This window comes from Sander lucioperca, chromosome 22 (genome assembly GCF_008315115.2).
Source record: "Sander lucioperca isolate FBNREF2018 chromosome 22, SLUC_FBN_1.2, whole genome shotgun sequence".
NCBI classification, from domain to species: domain Eukaryota; kingdom Metazoa; phylum Chordata; class Actinopteri; order Perciformes; family Percidae; genus Sander; species Sander lucioperca.
In genome coordinates, this window is record NC_050194.1 from 14,268,288 (window position 1) to 14,285,904 (window position 17,617).

At 39.6% G+C, this 17,617-nt stretch overlaps 1 protein-coding gene across 3 annotated transcripts in view; it reads right to left on the minus strand.

Annotated features, from left to right (window-relative positions):
• Positions 1 to 17,617, minus strand: part of ngfrb (nerve growth factor receptor b) — a 32,644-nt gene that overhangs the window by 9,333 nt on the left and 5,694 nt on the right. For all 3 annotated transcript variants that reach the window (XR_004896398.1, XM_031315487.2, XM_031315486.2), the window contains one exon: positions 11,160 to 11,516. Coding sequence is in view for 2 of the 3 variants with exons in the window: in XM_031315487.2 (XP_031171347.1) it covers positions 11,160 to 11,516 (357 nt within the window). In the remaining variant the exon portion in view is untranslated. The remainder of the gene's footprint in view (positions 1 to 11,159; positions 11,517 to 17,617) is intronic.

Sequence of the window (17,617 nt, forward strand, 5' to 3'; positions counted from 1 at the left end):
GTCATTTCAATGTCACTTTTTTCTTTTATTGCATGTTTTTCACATCCTTGTGAGCACCTTCGTTGATGGGAAACACAACATCATTGTTGTCTAACCTTCCTGGTTATATCTTTTATTCATTTTTGTTCATTAACCATTTATGTCATCCATCCATATACCCTTGACTCTATGCATTACTTTGCTCTCCCTCTCTCTATGATTAACAGTTAAAACAGGGCTCTAAGTGCCTTTACTGAACCACTCAGTCAACCTCTCACATTGGATGGCCTCTATTTCCACTATGCAGAGAGCCCAGTGGTTACTGGACTGCTGCTTTCAGTCAGAGAGTTACCATTGTTGAGACATTTTAATGATCAGCTCAGCAAAAACTCCCTAATGCTGTACCCTTAAGTCACGAGGTTCTTGTACAAAATGACCTCCATCCACGCATCAGAAATGAAATGATTGTTGAAAAAATCTAAAATAAATGTATGTTTTAAAAAAATGAAGAAATTAGTGCACAGAAATATATGAATTTCAAGAAAAAAAGGAGATACAGTGAGCAGCTCATCACATAAAACTACTGCTTCCATTGCCAGGAGAGAATATGCATGGAGAGTATACATCATACTGATTTAGCAAATTGTCATGAAGGTGTATGCTACATTTAGACAATAATATGTTCAAGTCCTCTTCTAGTCTAGAGTCTTCTATGATAGTCTATCCCTGATCCCAACACCCAAATAAGATCCACACTTCGACCTCACAGTGTTTCCATTTTAAAATGATAGGAGTGCAAACTTGGATGCTCTGTGTTACTATCAAAATGTGTCCGTAGCTTGTCATTAAGAACATAAAAGCTGGAAGATGTGGAGCTGTCAACAAACTGTTTATTGTATTTATTGTTAAGCATTATTTGGTTGTTAACGAAATTACTGGAATTTTCCTCCCGGCTTTGTCTGTTAATGATTAATGTGCGACTGGAATTCCGGGCACACGTGTACTTGCCAGCATTACCTGAGTAATTATATAGAAAGAACTTGGTGTTCTTATCCGAGTGTATATGCATACAGTGTGTGTAATTTGTGTTCAAGGTGTTTGTATGTATGTGTGGGGTGCTCTCAAGCAGCCACGCCTGTGTTAAACTTGTCATTCCAACCTCTGGCAAACAGGTGTTGCTGCTGTTTCGACACCATATACTTTAAAAGCTTGCTTTGGAGTTAAATGGAAAGGAAAAGGAGGGGCTTCCAACACCAGTAAGTTTTTTATTATTATATGTCATTACACCTGAGCACAGCCACAGACCTGCCCAGCCAAACCTGAAACACCTTCACCAATGATGGACATTTTTAAAATATTCATGTTGTTACAACAAGAATAAGTAAAGGGATACATTAAGAATATTGATTGAAAAACGATGTTGCCCCTGCTTTGTTGATCTACTTTCAACATTTGTGTTTTTCTTAGATCCACCATCTCTTCCCTCTTTCTAGCACGTTTTCCTTTTCCTATCTTACATGGCCCATCTCATTTATCTGCCCACATGCTCCAGTTTGAGTGTGTGTGTGTGTGTGTGTGTGTGTGTGTGTGTGTGTGTGTGTGTGTGTGTGTGTGTGTGTGTGTGTGTGTGTGTGTGTTCTGCAGCAGAATGTGATCAGCACTCGTAGAGGTCAACCAGAGAAACCCGAGAGTGCAGAGGAGTAACTCCATCACTTTTATCGACCAGGACACATTCTCCGCATCTGTTCTCTCTGCCCTTTCAAGCTTTCTTCTCCTTCTCTTTCTTTTCTGCAGCTCTCTATTCCACTTTCTATTTAGTAACAATCCAGTTGACTGCTCGATTATGACTATTATGAATGATTGGTAATCTTTCATAAATGCTTGACAGGTCATTAATAAATGGATTTTGGTCCAGATCCTCTACAGCCCTTTTTCAGAGTTGAAGTGGTTATAAAGTCCATCAGTCAAAGAGCTCTTTCACAATCTGGCAATCTCAAAGTTGTTATATTAATGACTTATAACAGATGTATTGAGCATTACTAAATGATTTAACCATTAATAAAGCCACTAGTTACAACTTATACAAACTTATACACTCTTTATAATATGTGCCTTATTAGAAGGTGGTACCAAACTTTGTTCTTTATTCTGAAATGTGCTACTGTTGTGCACAAATTTGACTGTTCGCCGCAAACTGCTGTAGCCTACTTTTGCTTCTTGTTTCTTTATTTTAAGACTTATAAGTGCAAATAAAAATACAAACTAAAAAATAATATAGGGTAAATATTACAGCCAGCTAGCTAATTTAACCCAAATATTCATAGTATTATCATGAATAAGCAGAAAATATAGAAAAGGGCATCTCTACAGTACAGTATATGATGTGTTTGCACTTACAAACTGTATGCCAGCCATTTTTTACATTTGTGGAATAACACAATCCTAATCTCTGGAATTTTAGTGAAGAATTTTGAAATGCATAAATTGTAGAAAACTACAAAACCAGCTTTCACTGTGACAGAAATAATAGATCAAATGAGCCAACAACACAAAATTCCAAAAAATTCTTTCTTTACACCACATTGCAGTAATTCAGCTCTAGAGTGCTATGGCAGATAGAAAGATGATTATCACTGAGAGAAAGTCTTGGCAGAGACACAATCCCCCCCCCCAATTACATCCTGTAAATCTTCATGAGGACAAAACCTTGACTCCCCAAACAGAACTTTCGGCGAAGAATGAACGGCACGAGCGAAAGCGCAAGTGTTGTGGTCACCCTTGGACCAGAACAGCCCACTCATTCCAAATCACTTCCAAAATGTTCCCCTGGAATGTCGAGGGGCAAATTCCTGGGGGATAGCAGGCGACTTCAGGAGACTAAGTCATCGCCACAAGGGGTTGATTCTTGTATGACGGCGCGGAAAGAGACACAGTCGACTTTAAAACGTATTTCATCGTTACAATGCTTGTACTGTGTGAAGCAGGGAGCAAAAAGGTTAAAGAGAGAAGGTCAGCTGTGGTCATGGAGCCCAAGTCAGTGGAGATATAAGTCAGTAGATGTGTGGAGACCAAGCTATAGCCATACAATGAGTGACTGTGCAACACAAAGACTGTGAATTGTTTAGTCAGACTGGGCTTGGTCGACTTTTCACAGCTATTGATGTGGTAACGCTTTGGATGCAGGAAATTAGAAATGTCGATGGCATTTTGCCCTTTATCAGTTTTCCCATTTGTCTTTCTCTCTTTATCTGTCTGTCAGATGCTTGCTGGAATTGACCATTAACTAAGCCCCTCCCACGCACAGTGATTGTCCAATCATAGTTCAGCAACTATAATGGAAATATCTACATATATCAAATATATGTTGAAGTGGTGTGCATGGGGCTCAAGAAAAAGCAATAACTCGATATTTAGATAGTTTGGAGGGTGGTGTCTTTGTTTTTCAGCCTTTGCAAAACTAAAATTGCAGGAGAAAAAGTTTAGGAAACACATTAAACTGTGTGTTTGTCTGCTTTAACGTAAGCTGTAATCATTAGCATCTCTAGAAAACCCAGCTTGCTACCTACAGTAATAACCCTGCAGTAGACAAGGAGTATTTCATAATGTGGAGGTACAGGTTACGTAAAAACATTATGACATATTGCAAGCTTGTCCTGGACGCTACCACATCAAAGTTTAGGCTAACATTAGGGACTCTGTCCTGCTCTTTATTATATTAAGGGAAGTTTACACTCTAGCAATCACAGTTATTTTCATCCTCATCCTAAAAGCCTTTTCTCTTGTAATGTGAAACCTGAAACATAATGTTGCGAAAAATATATCATAAATCTAGCCTCTTTCTGCTTGTCCAATATGTGAGTTAAACAGTGAAACAGGGTTATGTTGGAACAAAATAATATTTTACTATATCATATTTATATTAGACTAAGTAGCTCTACACTGCAATACAAGAGCAAAGCTGTTTCTTCATTCCCACGTCTTCTACATATATTATTAATGTGGAGGATACTGACTTTTTGCCTGGGACATGTAGCTTCAGCCTCAGTCATTTAGCAGGATATCATATAATATGTAGCCATCAAGTGCATATTTAAGACCCATTTTAAAAGATTTCCATTTTAAAATGAGTTGGCTTAAAAACATTTAAAAAGTCTGCCAACGATGGCATTTTCAACCAATTTATAGAGCTAACATTAGCTTAATTAAATCTAAAACCCTTTCCCTCATTTTCTCCTTCAAATCCCCCACGTTCTCCCTTCCTCTGTCTCTCTTGTCTTGATTTAGTTGAACAGGTCTGGCCCTGAGTGCTGTGAAGCAGATCACGCTTTCTGATTTCTGGAGGGCAACCTTTGATCGTTAAGGTCAACCAAACTCAGGAAGGAAACAGCTCCCTCCTCCTACTAACCTATCAATTCAATAACCAAATGCACTTGGACCAATCACCCTCCCCTCCCCCCCTTTGCTTCCTCTTAACCGCACCCACTCGACCTTCATCCTTCCATATGCTGTCTCAGATCTGTAATGTTCAATAAGTCATCTTATTGATTTCAATCTGTGCGTAGAAGCGGGAGTATCGGTGCACGTCTGTATCCATATGGATCTTCGTGTGTTTTGTGACTCACATTTGAGAGATCCTTTAAACTTCCTTTCTGTGCGTGTATGTGCATGAATAAAATAATTGCATGTGTGCTGCAAACCTCAACTTGTTGCCCCTGCAGCCACAGGACCAGAAACTCAGGCTCTGGGTGATAGGTCATCCCACATATGCACAGTCAATCCTGGGTAGCCTACAATCTCAAGAGGAACAGGGTCGAAGAGTGAAAACCTCTGTCTCCCACTAGCCTTGAGGCTGGTAGCCAAAACCTAAGACTGATAAGAGCAGGCAGCGACTACTCTGTCAAACTCAAGCATTGCTCAAATCAACTTTCTTTAACCATGGTGTGAAAGGGCTTTGTCACAGTGTGTCAGCATTGGCTGGCCATTCCTATTAATAGGGCATTTGCAAATAATCTCTCTCTGGGCTTGACAGTCATTACCCTATATCTAGTCCTATTATTAAGCCATATTAAAACCCCAAATCCCGCCAGCAGGTTTTAAAAAACATGTTTTGTTTAAGGGATCGCCAACGAAAAAACACTTATCCTGGAAAAAAGCTGAAAAAAACTAATTGTTCGTCAGATTCTTGTCTCGGTTGTAGATAAAAACAAGAAGGTAGACATGTTTGTTTACTGTGATGCATAGCCATGTGATGAAAATTCATCCAATCTGCGACTGGGACTGCAAACAACAGCACCAAACCACAGCACAGCTTAGTGTTTAACAGAGGTGGAAGAAGTATTCAGATCCTTTACTTAACTAACAGTACTAATACCACACTGTTAAAATACTCTGTTACGAGTAAAAGTATGTAAGTATCATCAGGAAAATGTACTTAAAGTATTAACAGTAAAAGTACTCAATGCAAAACTATCATATGTCACTGTTAGATGAATGTAGTGGAGATAAAAGTATATATCTCTCTCTGAAATGTAGCGGAGTAAAAGTAAAAAGTGGCATGAAAAGAAAAGACTCAAGTACTGCAACATTTGTACTTAAGTACAGTACTTGAGTAAATGTACTGAGTTACATTCAATCACTGGTGTTAAGATTCTAAAAATGTTAATAATTCTTTGCATGAATGATGTTCAGCCAAAATTCTTTTGTCCTGTATTGTATATAGTACATGTGTACCCTTAGGGAAATGTATTATCTGATTCAATTGTATTTCTATTTTTAAAGCCATAGTGTGTAGTTTCTATCGCCCCCATGAGGAATTCTAAGTAATGACACCACTGTTGCATCCACATGACACAAGCTTTCCATAATCGCACACCACCCTCACCCCTCCTCCACGCAGTTGCTAGTAGCCAAGGAGGACACGGAGGATTAAAAAAATAATGATGGACTTTTCAGAAGAGGTAATTATCTTCACTTGAGTTTTGTGTCGCTGATGGTCTTAATTAACTTTGAATCAACTCATTTGGCAATGGCTTTAATGTACCGGACGTTCATTAATATAAAAAAGTTATGCACTAAAGCTTTAAAAAATTAATTATCAAATAAATTTAACTTACATTTTTACTTTTTATGTTTTATGCCATTATAACTGTGACATGTATAACAAAAAACATTCATTTGTTGTTAATTTGAGATGCAATACTTGCAGATAGATAGATAGAAAATGAGCCCACAGTGAGTAATAATGTGACAGGAGCAAAAAAACAGTCCAAAATGGCTTGGTTTTCACAGGGTTAATACCTGTACTGTGCAAAACAAACCACTCCATCTCTTCATCCCTCTCTCCTAGGAATTGCATTTATAAAGCATTAACTTGTTTTTCCAATTACATTATGGTAACAAACATAATAGCAGCCTGAATTATGTTCATAGGCAGTGAAAGAAGTGTTACAGTTACAAAAAGTGTAAAGTTCAGGACTGTGACACAGGACACCGGCGTTCGCATCCTGAGTCCTGCATGTGCTTAAGTTTAGTCAACAAAAGTACTTTGCTTAAGGTTAGTGAAAGATTGTGGTATCAGTTAAAAGTTGATAAACACATCCTGCCTCATGCACGGCCAACTTTATTGTGTATTAAAACTAAGACCATGATCTTTTCCTAAACTGCTTGATACGTTAATTAAACTTTCCTCATTATGTTAATAGAAAATGTAATCTGGACGGCACTGCATTTTCTTAAACATATTTGCAGTTGCAAATTATCTGCATACATCATTTCTAGCAAACAAGGTTGACCCGTACAGTATTGGTTTGTCTTAGCTGATTATAACACAGATGTTACTTCGAGGGGCATTTAACAGAGCACTAATCAACTTCACTTGTCTTAGTGTTGTTGTGACCCCTAAAAGGATTTTGGGGATTATGCCATGTTGTTCAGTGCACATCCCCAGAGGAAACTCATACTGCCTGATCTTCCCACAAAGACCCCTGTCAGCATACAAGCCTCCCATGACCTTTAACCTCTGACCTCGCTCGGCGGCCTGCAGAAGAGTAGAAGTCATATCACACTTCTTTAGATAAGCATCTTGCCTTCAGACCCCTCAACTCCGTGGGTGTGGTCGGTAGAAGTATGTTTTACCATCAGAGAGATGAAGTCAGTGAGTTTGTTTCCCTTGTAAGATTCAAAACAAACCACTAATCCCTTTGGAAGTGTGGAAGGAAATTGGATTTTCACCCCACATAGCAGCCGAGCTTGTATCCACATAAAGGGGAAGATTCACCACAGGCCTAACCTCAAATATAATCCAAACAATAACTGCTATAAATCCAGCTTTCTCTCCAAAGTTCACCTACATTATAGTCAATGTGATGTTCTAGTTCCCTCCACCTTCAGTTAAACTATGTCTTCAATGTCTCAAGTTACGACTTGTCTTCTCACAGGCAGTGGCCTTCTCCTCTCTCTGCCTCCACCTTTCTGACTGCGTTTAGCCTTTAGGCCTGTGTCGCCCTCCTCCACAACACTAATGGATAAGGACGTCTGGCAGCACTACAGATTTGAAAGTGCTGATAACGCTTGTGCTTCGGTAAAAAGATTACATTAGAAATAAAGAGCACATGATTGGGTTAGAGTGAGGAATAACATATGATGATGAAGCCCATACACAGTGAGCTGTGTGCCTGGAATCACAGCAAATTCACATTCATCATGAAATATACTGCGTTAGTTATGTTTTAGTATTGGAGCTCTGGCTCCTTATATCTTGATCTTGGATGAATCATCTCTGCATCCTTCATTACAACCACACTTCTCTTTAAAACCACAAGTTGAATCAAGCTGCATTAAAGCGCCATCCTCAATGGAAGATGTTTTTTACAGCAGCGGGGCACTTGGTAGGAAAACATCAATACACGTTTTTTTTGCTTATCAAATAACCTTTTCTGTTTGTGGTCGTTTTCCTGGTTATTCTAAAGCTGGTCAGACACTTTGTGATTTATTAATCTTGTATGTCCCGTTTACTTACACTACGTGTTTTAATCACTATGTGCACAGCCAGAAGTATCACTTTGTTCACATTGTACAGTTGGATTGACCGGTTACCATGTAACATGAAAAATCAGTTACTCATTACAAAATGAATATGTACTAGATTACTAATTACTAAACAGCCAAATTGATTAGTTCAAAAGCTCATTCCATTATTTCTGTTACTCAGCCCAGCTCCAGCTTCCCACCCACATGTCTAATTGTCTGTATTGAACATGTGTAAAACGGAGACGCTGTGGTATATACAGCAAGTCCACTGTTGTATTTACTGACCACCAACAGCTAGCTAAGTCCCATGACTGCACACAGCAGAACTTCAGAAGTCCCATCTTCACAATGAAGCCGTTAAACTCAGCTGATTCCTGAATGTAGTCGTACCAGTGGCTAATATTAGCAAGCCAGCTAAGACATGTAAATAAGACAACTTTGGAGTTACCGGGAGTTTCATTTCTCTTATTTGGTACACTAACCATCTCTCAACACCTTTAGTCTCTGTTAAACGCATAGCCCAAATTGATATCAACCCTTCATCAAACTCCCTGTAACCCAATGAACAAGGCAATCCCCAAATTGTAGAACTAATGGGAACAAGTAACAGTGGCAAAGCTAGTTACACAATGTCAAATATGTAATCCCTTACACTACTCATTAATGCATTATTGGCCAACATAGGTGCTTACACTAAGCGTTAAACGTAAAACCCCAGTCCTTGTAGTCAAACAAGATGACCGCGTCCTCAAACATTTGAACAGAAAGCAAGGTTAAAGAAATAAGAATATGGACCTGCAGATGGCTGTGAGGATGCAGAATATATGGTCTTTATGTTTTGCAGCATAAGACTACCACATGTAAAATGCTACTCCAATAATATTAAAACAAGTTCCCTACAGTTTATACATTTTAAAATTGTGTGAGACATCAGATTGAGGAATTGCTCTAACTGCAATACAACAGACCAACATTTCTGACATAGATCTACTTGTCAAACAGCCATATCGTTGATCATTCAAGCAATTAATTAATTAAGTTATGGCCCTCCTAAAAATTAAGCTGACCTAGTGGAAATTCAGCCTAATTCTAAAATTCGTTCGTGGGGTTAAAGGGGCGCTATGCAGTTTTGGCCATTTCTTCGCTGTTTTCTTGCTTTTTGCTCACAGGTTTCTCTATAGAGCTCCTCCTACAGCTTCGGAATAGATATTTGGCAGCTCCTATGTTTACTTGTGTCTGACTCCTCGCTCGGTCAGTCTGCCGTTTCCTCTTTCTCTGTTCCTCTGACAATGCTTTCCTAGCTTTCTGCTTCTTTTTTGCCGGCTCAGCCATGACGATAGTGTGAAAAACTCCATTGCTACCTTGTTAGCCGGTTCCTGAATGGGCGTATGTGTGCAGTGCCGTGAAGCAATTCGTTACATCGCAAGACCTGATATCACGCGATCCCTCCTGACATTGCGACCGGCGGTCCCCCGGCCAAAAAGTTGCAAGGGTGTTTTTTCCGCTCACAGGCGCTAGGGGGGAGCGAGACGACCACCATTCAACCCGAAAAAAGTCATATAACCATTCCACCATGACTCCGAAGCTGTTTAGTTAAGGTAAATTAAGCTAAAAAAACTGCATAGTTCCCTTTTAAATCTGTAGTGTCTGCCCAGCTCAAGCTGCCAACTTTCATTGATATGTACAAAGTTGTGACCTTTGAGCCTTTAAATAACATAAATCCTCCAGTTTGACTTAAGTCAAACTCAAAGCTAAGCATAAAAATCCCCAAAACAGGAAGAAATACTTACAAAAATATATGAAGGACAAATCTACACAGGTTTCACTGTCTGTTTAACTCATTACTAGCTCCTTTTAAGTAGCCCCATGGGCTGAACTGAAAGCCCTCACAGGCCAAACGGGATCATGGGAGGGGCACAAAGGACTCCTTTTAGTCTTGCTCTGTCTTCACCCCTGTGATAACAACATCCTTCAAACCGCTGCCCCAACAGACTGCATGGCTGATCAACAGACTCCTTTTATTGTCATTTCACAAAAGCATTGATTTAATCTGTATGTCATCAGGTCATTGGAATGAGCAGTGACTGCAGTCATAAGGAATTTGTGATTTGGAGTGATACCCACAGGGTGCAATGATATAAAAGAAATTCAGAGCTCCGTTCAGAGATATGACCTCCTTCTAAACCCTCAACACAGAAAGAGTTTGGTCTTTGTATCTGTAGATGGGATGAGTCCATGACGATAATGAGACAAGCTTTGGCGTGGCATTTAGGTCTATGGGCCAACAATGTCTATAGTGTCGCACTGAGATGATCTGATTATGTGACTGACAATGTGGATGTCCAGTGCATCATACTGTCCGCACAGTGCTGGACAGCGAATACGTGCTTACATAGATTCTATTCAGGCCATCCAGACCTTGGGGGATGTACTCCATCATTCATCTTTGCTGGCCCTGCACAGAAGTTCATGATAAACTTTCCAAGTGTTATGATAGGGTCATCCCGCAGCCATTTGCTAAATAGCTGAAAAAGAAATAATACATAATACATCTCTGAACAAGTGAATTGTTAAAAGATTTTTTTTTTTTTGAGGAATTTCACTTTTCCTCCTGAACAATCCCTGAATGAATGCCTTATTCATTTCTCTTTTTTTTTTAGTTTAGTGTTATAAGTGTTGAACATTTTTTACTTAATGGCCTATTAATAAAGGGTCAGTTCGCCAGTTCAAAGATTTTCTCGCATTGCACAGCGCTGTGAAGGAATAATCTCTGAGATTATGTTATGTTCTAACAGCTCACAGCAATTTAATACAATAGCAGGAAAAGAGTCGTCGTCGTCGTCAGGGTGAGAGGGGGAGTGGCCAGCGGCTAGAGCGGCAAAAGCCAATATGTGCTTCTTTTACCTATATATTTAACGATATATTTTGCATTTCTAATCCAAACAATGTCAAACTTGGGACTGCATTTACTCGTGCCCGTAGGAAGACACCTGTCAAGTTTTGAGAGAGAGACATGCGAATAGCACACACACACACACACACACACACTGACAGACAGGCGTTCCTGCAATTTATAGATAGATATATCAGGGCCTGAATTTGGTACACTGACTTGATGTACCTTTCACTGTGAACATAGCTAATCTTCTTACCAGGACAAACTGTATCTGTGAGAGAGGTGCAGGGCTGTAACACTTCCCCATCATCACAGGTGGTGCAGGGGATGCAGGGCTCCCGAGAACTTTCCTGGTCCGAGTAGGTGTCCCCAGTGCACTCCTCACACACCGTGTCATGGTCAAATTCACAGCTGTAAAGCATGCCCTGGCCTTCAGGACATTTGGTGCAGGGTTCACACTGCTGAGAGAGCGTATTCATATAGTAGTTATAGTTGCACACACAGGTGGCGTCATTGGAGTCTGTACAAGGTGCCTTCATGCGGAATGGACTTGTGCATACTGTGCAGGGCTGACATCTCTCTGTGTGACTGAAGTTTTCTGAGAAGGTTTCACCTGAAAGGAGAGGGAAGAAAATAACTATTAAACTTTTTATCTGCCAGACTTCTGTTTCTTCAGCTATCCCTTTAAAAGCATTTGCAATATATGCACAATCTTATTCCACCTCCAGGCTGTTTATATTTTCTGCCCAAAGACTTGTGTATTGAAGCAGAAGTTACACTTCCAGTCAGAATCAAAGTCCTTTGCATAGTCAGCTTTTGGAATATTGTAGTGTACCTCTATCTAGTAGGGTTTTCCCATTTATTATTGCATTTTCTACACCAAAAATGTCTAAATTCTGTATTCAAGAAACATATGTGTAGTATATCATTAGAATATATGTGTGCTTGTTTATTAGCATTTTTTACTTCTCTAAATCCCCTTAACAGTTGTTTTAAATGTGTGTCAAAAAGTGGAATTGTTAACCATGTTATTTCTCAACTTGGGAAGGGCTTGTTTCTGTGAACACATTTGGATTCAGCTTCTCAAAGTCACACTAACATGGCAATTGAGGTGGATATGTAATAGCATGAGGTAAGATTATAAAAAAAAAGATGAATAAATGTATAAGCAGCAACATGCTTTTTAAATGATTTTTTAGATGATAAACTTACACACATCACATATGTTTCATAAATGTTTTGTATACCTGACAGATATATCTGCAGAGGACGCAATCAATATTGCATGTTTTATGGAATTGTATTTCGGTTGGATAGAGAACTGGGAAACACACTAAATTATGCAACAGACCTGTGTGTGTGTGTGTGTGTGTGTGTGTGTGTGTGTGTGTGTGCGTGTGTGTGTGTGTGTGTGTGTGTGTGTGTACTTTTTATTTATTTTGAGTGAAGTAGAGCTAAAAGTTAAAGCTGATTAGTCGGTTAATTGAGAAAAATCATCTGCAACTATGTCGATAATTTTATCAGCAAAAATGCCAAATATTCTCTGGTTCCAATTTTCTGATTTTATTCGTGATAATAAACTTAAATATATTTGGCCGTGAAGTGTTGGTCGGACAAAACAATTAATCTGATACCATCATCTTTCTTTATTTCATTCAATTTTATAGACCAAATTTAAAAAATATATATTAATTTTTAAATAATACGACCAATGTAAACTATGCAGATCTCATCTTTCCAGATCCTGCCTCAGTTGTCCTGTCTGTTTGACATTCCTTCACCTGAACTAACCTAGTGTTGCAACTATTCATTTTATTATTGATTAATCTGCTGATTATTTTCTCAACAAACTGTTTTGTTTATAATACAACTATACAATTGTGAAAAATGTCCATCACAATTTTTCCGCAGCCTGAAACGACGTCTTCAAATTGCTTGTTTTGTCCAACTAACAGTCTAAAATCTAAACATATTCAATATATTATGATAGAGGACAAGAAAACCAGCAAATATTCACATTTTAGAAGCTGGTACCAGAGAATTTGGGGTATTTTTTTAGCTCAAACTAAACTGAACTAAACTGTGTGTGGTAGGAGACAGGGGGGGTTGTGTCTCATAGCATATCAAGTTTTCGGTCTGCGTCACTGGCCCACCAACCACGGCGAACGCTCTGATGATGCAGAGATTTAAACAAAGATGAGGACAGATAGACAGATAAACGGAGACAAATGGAGGGACGACAAGAAAGCAGAGAGTGTCATTTGAGATGCAATTGGTGGTGTCCAATGTGGGTCCTTTACATTTTTGTTTAATTATGTCTTTAAGGAAGTGGACAAACTATCGTCCAGCCACCAGTTCAGTTATACACTGTTATCCCCCCTCACCCTATTTATCTCCCGCATCTCCTCTCCCTCTCTTCAGACACACACTCAGACTACCCTCACCCCTCCTCCCCACGAGTGCTCTCAGAGCCATTATCATAATGCCATGCATCAATAATGCAAGTCAATACATTAATAACGCTAGCCTGCAGCATGGAGTGTGTGTGTGTGTGTGTGTGTGTGTGTGTGTGTGTGTGTGTGTGGGGGGGGGGGTGATGGAGACAGAGTGAGGAAGGGGGGTACAGACGGTCTTTTCCTGGCTCAGCATATTGTATCACAACAGTACTTTTGCCTCTAGTATAACATTCAATCCTTTGTTTTCAACACCCATAAAAGGACTCCTGACTTTAACCACTCTGGCTACTACGCAGCGTAAGGTGTGTGTGTTTGGTGAATGTGTGGGAGTTTTGTGTCGGTGTGTGGTTAAATGTGTGTTCTCGTGTGTGTGTTTGTGTATGAACCATTAGCTGCTGGCTGAGAAGTTGTCTGGATTCCAGCTGTAAAGCTATACTTGCTCTGTTTCATCTCCACCCATCTGTTCATTCATCCAAACTCCTCTGTGTGTTTCAGCTGGCCCTCCTTTTTAGCACATCAGCCAGGACCCTGTTAGCTATCTGTACTAAATGAAGCCTGAATGCTGTCTGGAAACCACAATCTGTCTCTTTACAGTATAAATGGATGCTTGGCACATTAGATGCTATCAACTGTGGGCGACATGCCTGAAACAACACATGCAAAGACATATGGTGGGTGGGAGTTGATGTTGGAAGAAAATTAGGAGGAAGGATTGATAAGACGTAAGTCGTTTCTGTCACATGAGTTTTTGTCAGCACCAAAATTAATTACATAGGCCAAAGATAAAAATAAATATTTGTGTTTATAGTACCCCCTTAGTTACTGCTACGCCTGTCAAGCTTTCCGTTCTAACATGACACTGTACTGTACTGTTACAATGACACCATGCTACAATGCAATGTTGTGAATACATAAGAGGCCAAACGTAGTAATAATCCTTTTTTTTATTTTGTTTGCGCAGTATGCCAGTTGTGTTCAGTGACTCGTTTGGTAACTACATTCTAGCAGCTATCCTAAACAACCCACTGCTATCTGCTTTGCATTTCTCTTTTTCCACGAGTCAGTGCAGAGCCTGTCTGGCCTCATGAGTTTGAGAGCCTGTCACCGGTTGTCTGTTCATGTCTGAGCACAACAAGCACTGTAGGAGTGAACATTATTAACCTGAAAGCCTTCCTGTTGTGCAACAGAAAGCAGCAACTTCAGAGACACAGCTTATGTCATTAGTTAAAATAATTTTGAGCCTAAAATATAGTTTTTATACAAATAGAACAATCGATAATTTATGATAAGAAGTCCAGGGCTTATTTTTTATATACAAGGCAACAATATATCATAAAGATGTAACTCTTGATCTCACTTATAAAAACATAAATCATTCCTGGAAGCCCAAAGAAATACAAATTTAATAATTTTCTTCATGTCCACATTCTGTGACTTCTCTCATGACCTAAAGTATGAATCATTTTCTGACTTGGCTTAGGGTTTGCTATCCTTCACAGTCAGGGAATTCATAGAAAACTCTGAGAACAGTGTAGGAACTGGCTGTGGACCAACCCTGGCCTCTGCAGGCTCAAGCTGTACTTTGACCTCACACAATAGAGTAAAAAAACAAAAAAAAACTTTATATGTTAATTTGTTTTACTGACACACTCAAGCAGACACCTCTTACAGAAGATCCTTTAAATATCCTTTGGAGCTCTTCACTCACCAGTCATGTTTACAAAATCAGAATCTCTATGCTTACCATCTGTGTGACATAACGTGTCTGAGGCTCTACATATCTTCCACTGCAACAACATTTGGAGCTGGTCCCATTCTTGCATCCTCTCAATATCACTGTCTTACAACCCAGCACAGCTTCTCTCCCTACATGGTAAGGGCCATGAAGAGGGCAGTAATGCTGGAACACAGTCAGGTTTGGCATCTAGTTTATTTCCTGACATGCAGCTGAATAAGTCTAAGGATTCACATCTAGACTTCAATCTGTATTATGTTTCAAACTGATGTTGAGGTCTATTATGTTTGGAAATCTCAAAAACTGTGGCCTGTTTTAGCCACACTAGACAATGTCAGTCAGCCAGTCAGTCAGTGAGTCAGTCAGTCCAAACTGAAATAATAAAGAAAGATAAAATGGATTGCAATGAAATTTGGTACAGATAGCCACAGCCCCCCAGAGGATGAATTGTATTGAATGTGGTGATCCTCTGACTTTCCATCAAGCTCCATGATCCTAAATTTTCATTTAGTGCCATCATCAAATCAAAATTAGAATGTTTTCAATACTTTGGTTTGTGATGAAACGCATGTAAAACTAATGACATTCCCATCAGCCTCAGCTGTACTTTCTTTAGTGCTTATCAGCAAATGTTAGCATGCTTACGGAACAGATCCATTTGTCCGACACGACTGAAACGTGGTGTCGCGACGTCATACATCTATGGTTGATGCTCCACGCTCTTGACCGGCAGCTGATTGGACGAATGCGTAACATGGGTCTGGCTTCTCGAGAATTTCAACAGTGTCATGGCGGCTCGTTGAGAATACGATCTACTATTTTACGAAAATAGTTCACTGAAACGTGTTTCTGAAAACGTTTTAAGCGAGAAATAGGCCATACAGTTGCTGAATCTGTCTTCATTTCAGATCGACAAAGGTCAGTTTGAAAGATTTTCGTCTACTTCTACTGGATAGTCGCGTCACGTTCAACGGATTAATTTGCATAAAGATGGGCATCGGCCAGCTTTTTGACGCGCTGCATTTTTTCAAATGCACCTTCCCAGAATGCTTTGTGTGCACGTTGAAGTCACTTGACGTCACCCATAGTAATAGAGTGGAGCGTGGCGCAACAGAAGCTTTTCACAGTCAAATGGATCTGTACCGTTACACGCCTAAAATAAGATTGGGACCATTGTAAACATGATACCTGCTAAACATCAGTATATAAGCATTTCCATTGTGAGCATGTTAGCATGCTGATGTTAGCATTTAGCTTATCACACCACTGTATCTAAGTATGGCCTCACTGAATCTCTAGCCTGGCTGTAGACTTGTCTTGTTTATGTTCCTGAATTTTTGAAGTTACTTCATTCATTCAATTGTGTCCAAGAGTGGGATCAATAGTGCTAACTAAAAGAAAATGATACAGCAACTTTACTATTATATCATACCAAAGCCCGTCTACAGAAAGCCATTTCACTCCCTATTAAGCCCCCTTGTACCGAATTTGGTTGCAGTTCCACCAGAGTTCCACTGGGGGTGATTGCAGGCGAGTGCAAAATGAATGGGACTCTATGGAGCTAGACGGCTAAATTTGTCTCTTTCGCCTGATTGCCGTTGACAAATCTTAGATTTGATTGTAGTTTTTGCAAGTTCAACATGGATTATAGATCGAAAGTTGAATGAACGACTACTTATGTCCTTACGATTTCTTACAGGTTGAGTCGTTGTTGCCCATAACACGCTAGCATTCTGCTAATGAATGCTGATTGGTCAGTGAAGGACTGATTACGACCAGAGATCCCGCTTGATGGCATCCGAAGCGAAGCCAGAATGTCGGAGTGAATATTTTGGTGTGGTCTTGAAAACATTAGCAAACCTCTTTCTAGCACGTGTATTGACAGGGAGAGCCTTGCCTGTCAGCTGTGTTGTCGATGCCTCGAGAGAAAAAAATGAAGCGACTCAGAGCTTGCCATAAAGCAGAATCTCCGGCCGTATCATGTGTATGACGTCATTGACATTTTAAAAGGCTTTTTAGAACAAAAAAGGCACTAATCTAACACCCAGCAGTGTGTATTTTCTTAGCCTCCCCTTTCGAATGCAACATTCAAATTACTAGACACAAAATGATATCCTGAGAAAAGTGGATTTTGAGGGGTATAGCTCCATAGAGTCGCGTTCTTTCTGCACTCGCCTGTGAGCGCCTCCTATATGGAACTCTGGTGGAACTGCAACCAGTTCAGAAGCCGGAAGTATCGAGATAGTGAAACTTCTTCCCTTATTAGAAATTCTTTGGTCATACTAAAACAAGATTGGTTGCAAAATATACAGAAACTATCATCGTCATGTCCAGATTTATTTACTGTTTTATAGGCCAGCAGCACGATTTTGGATCCTAAATTCAAACTTTGCAGAAACATTACTGTAATTTACGATCCTGCATATTTCCAACTGCTGTTGAACCGCGTGTATTCTCCAGGGACAGTAAGTGCAGTAGAGGGTTTTTATGAGGAGGACATAACTTATAGACAGAATGTCATAC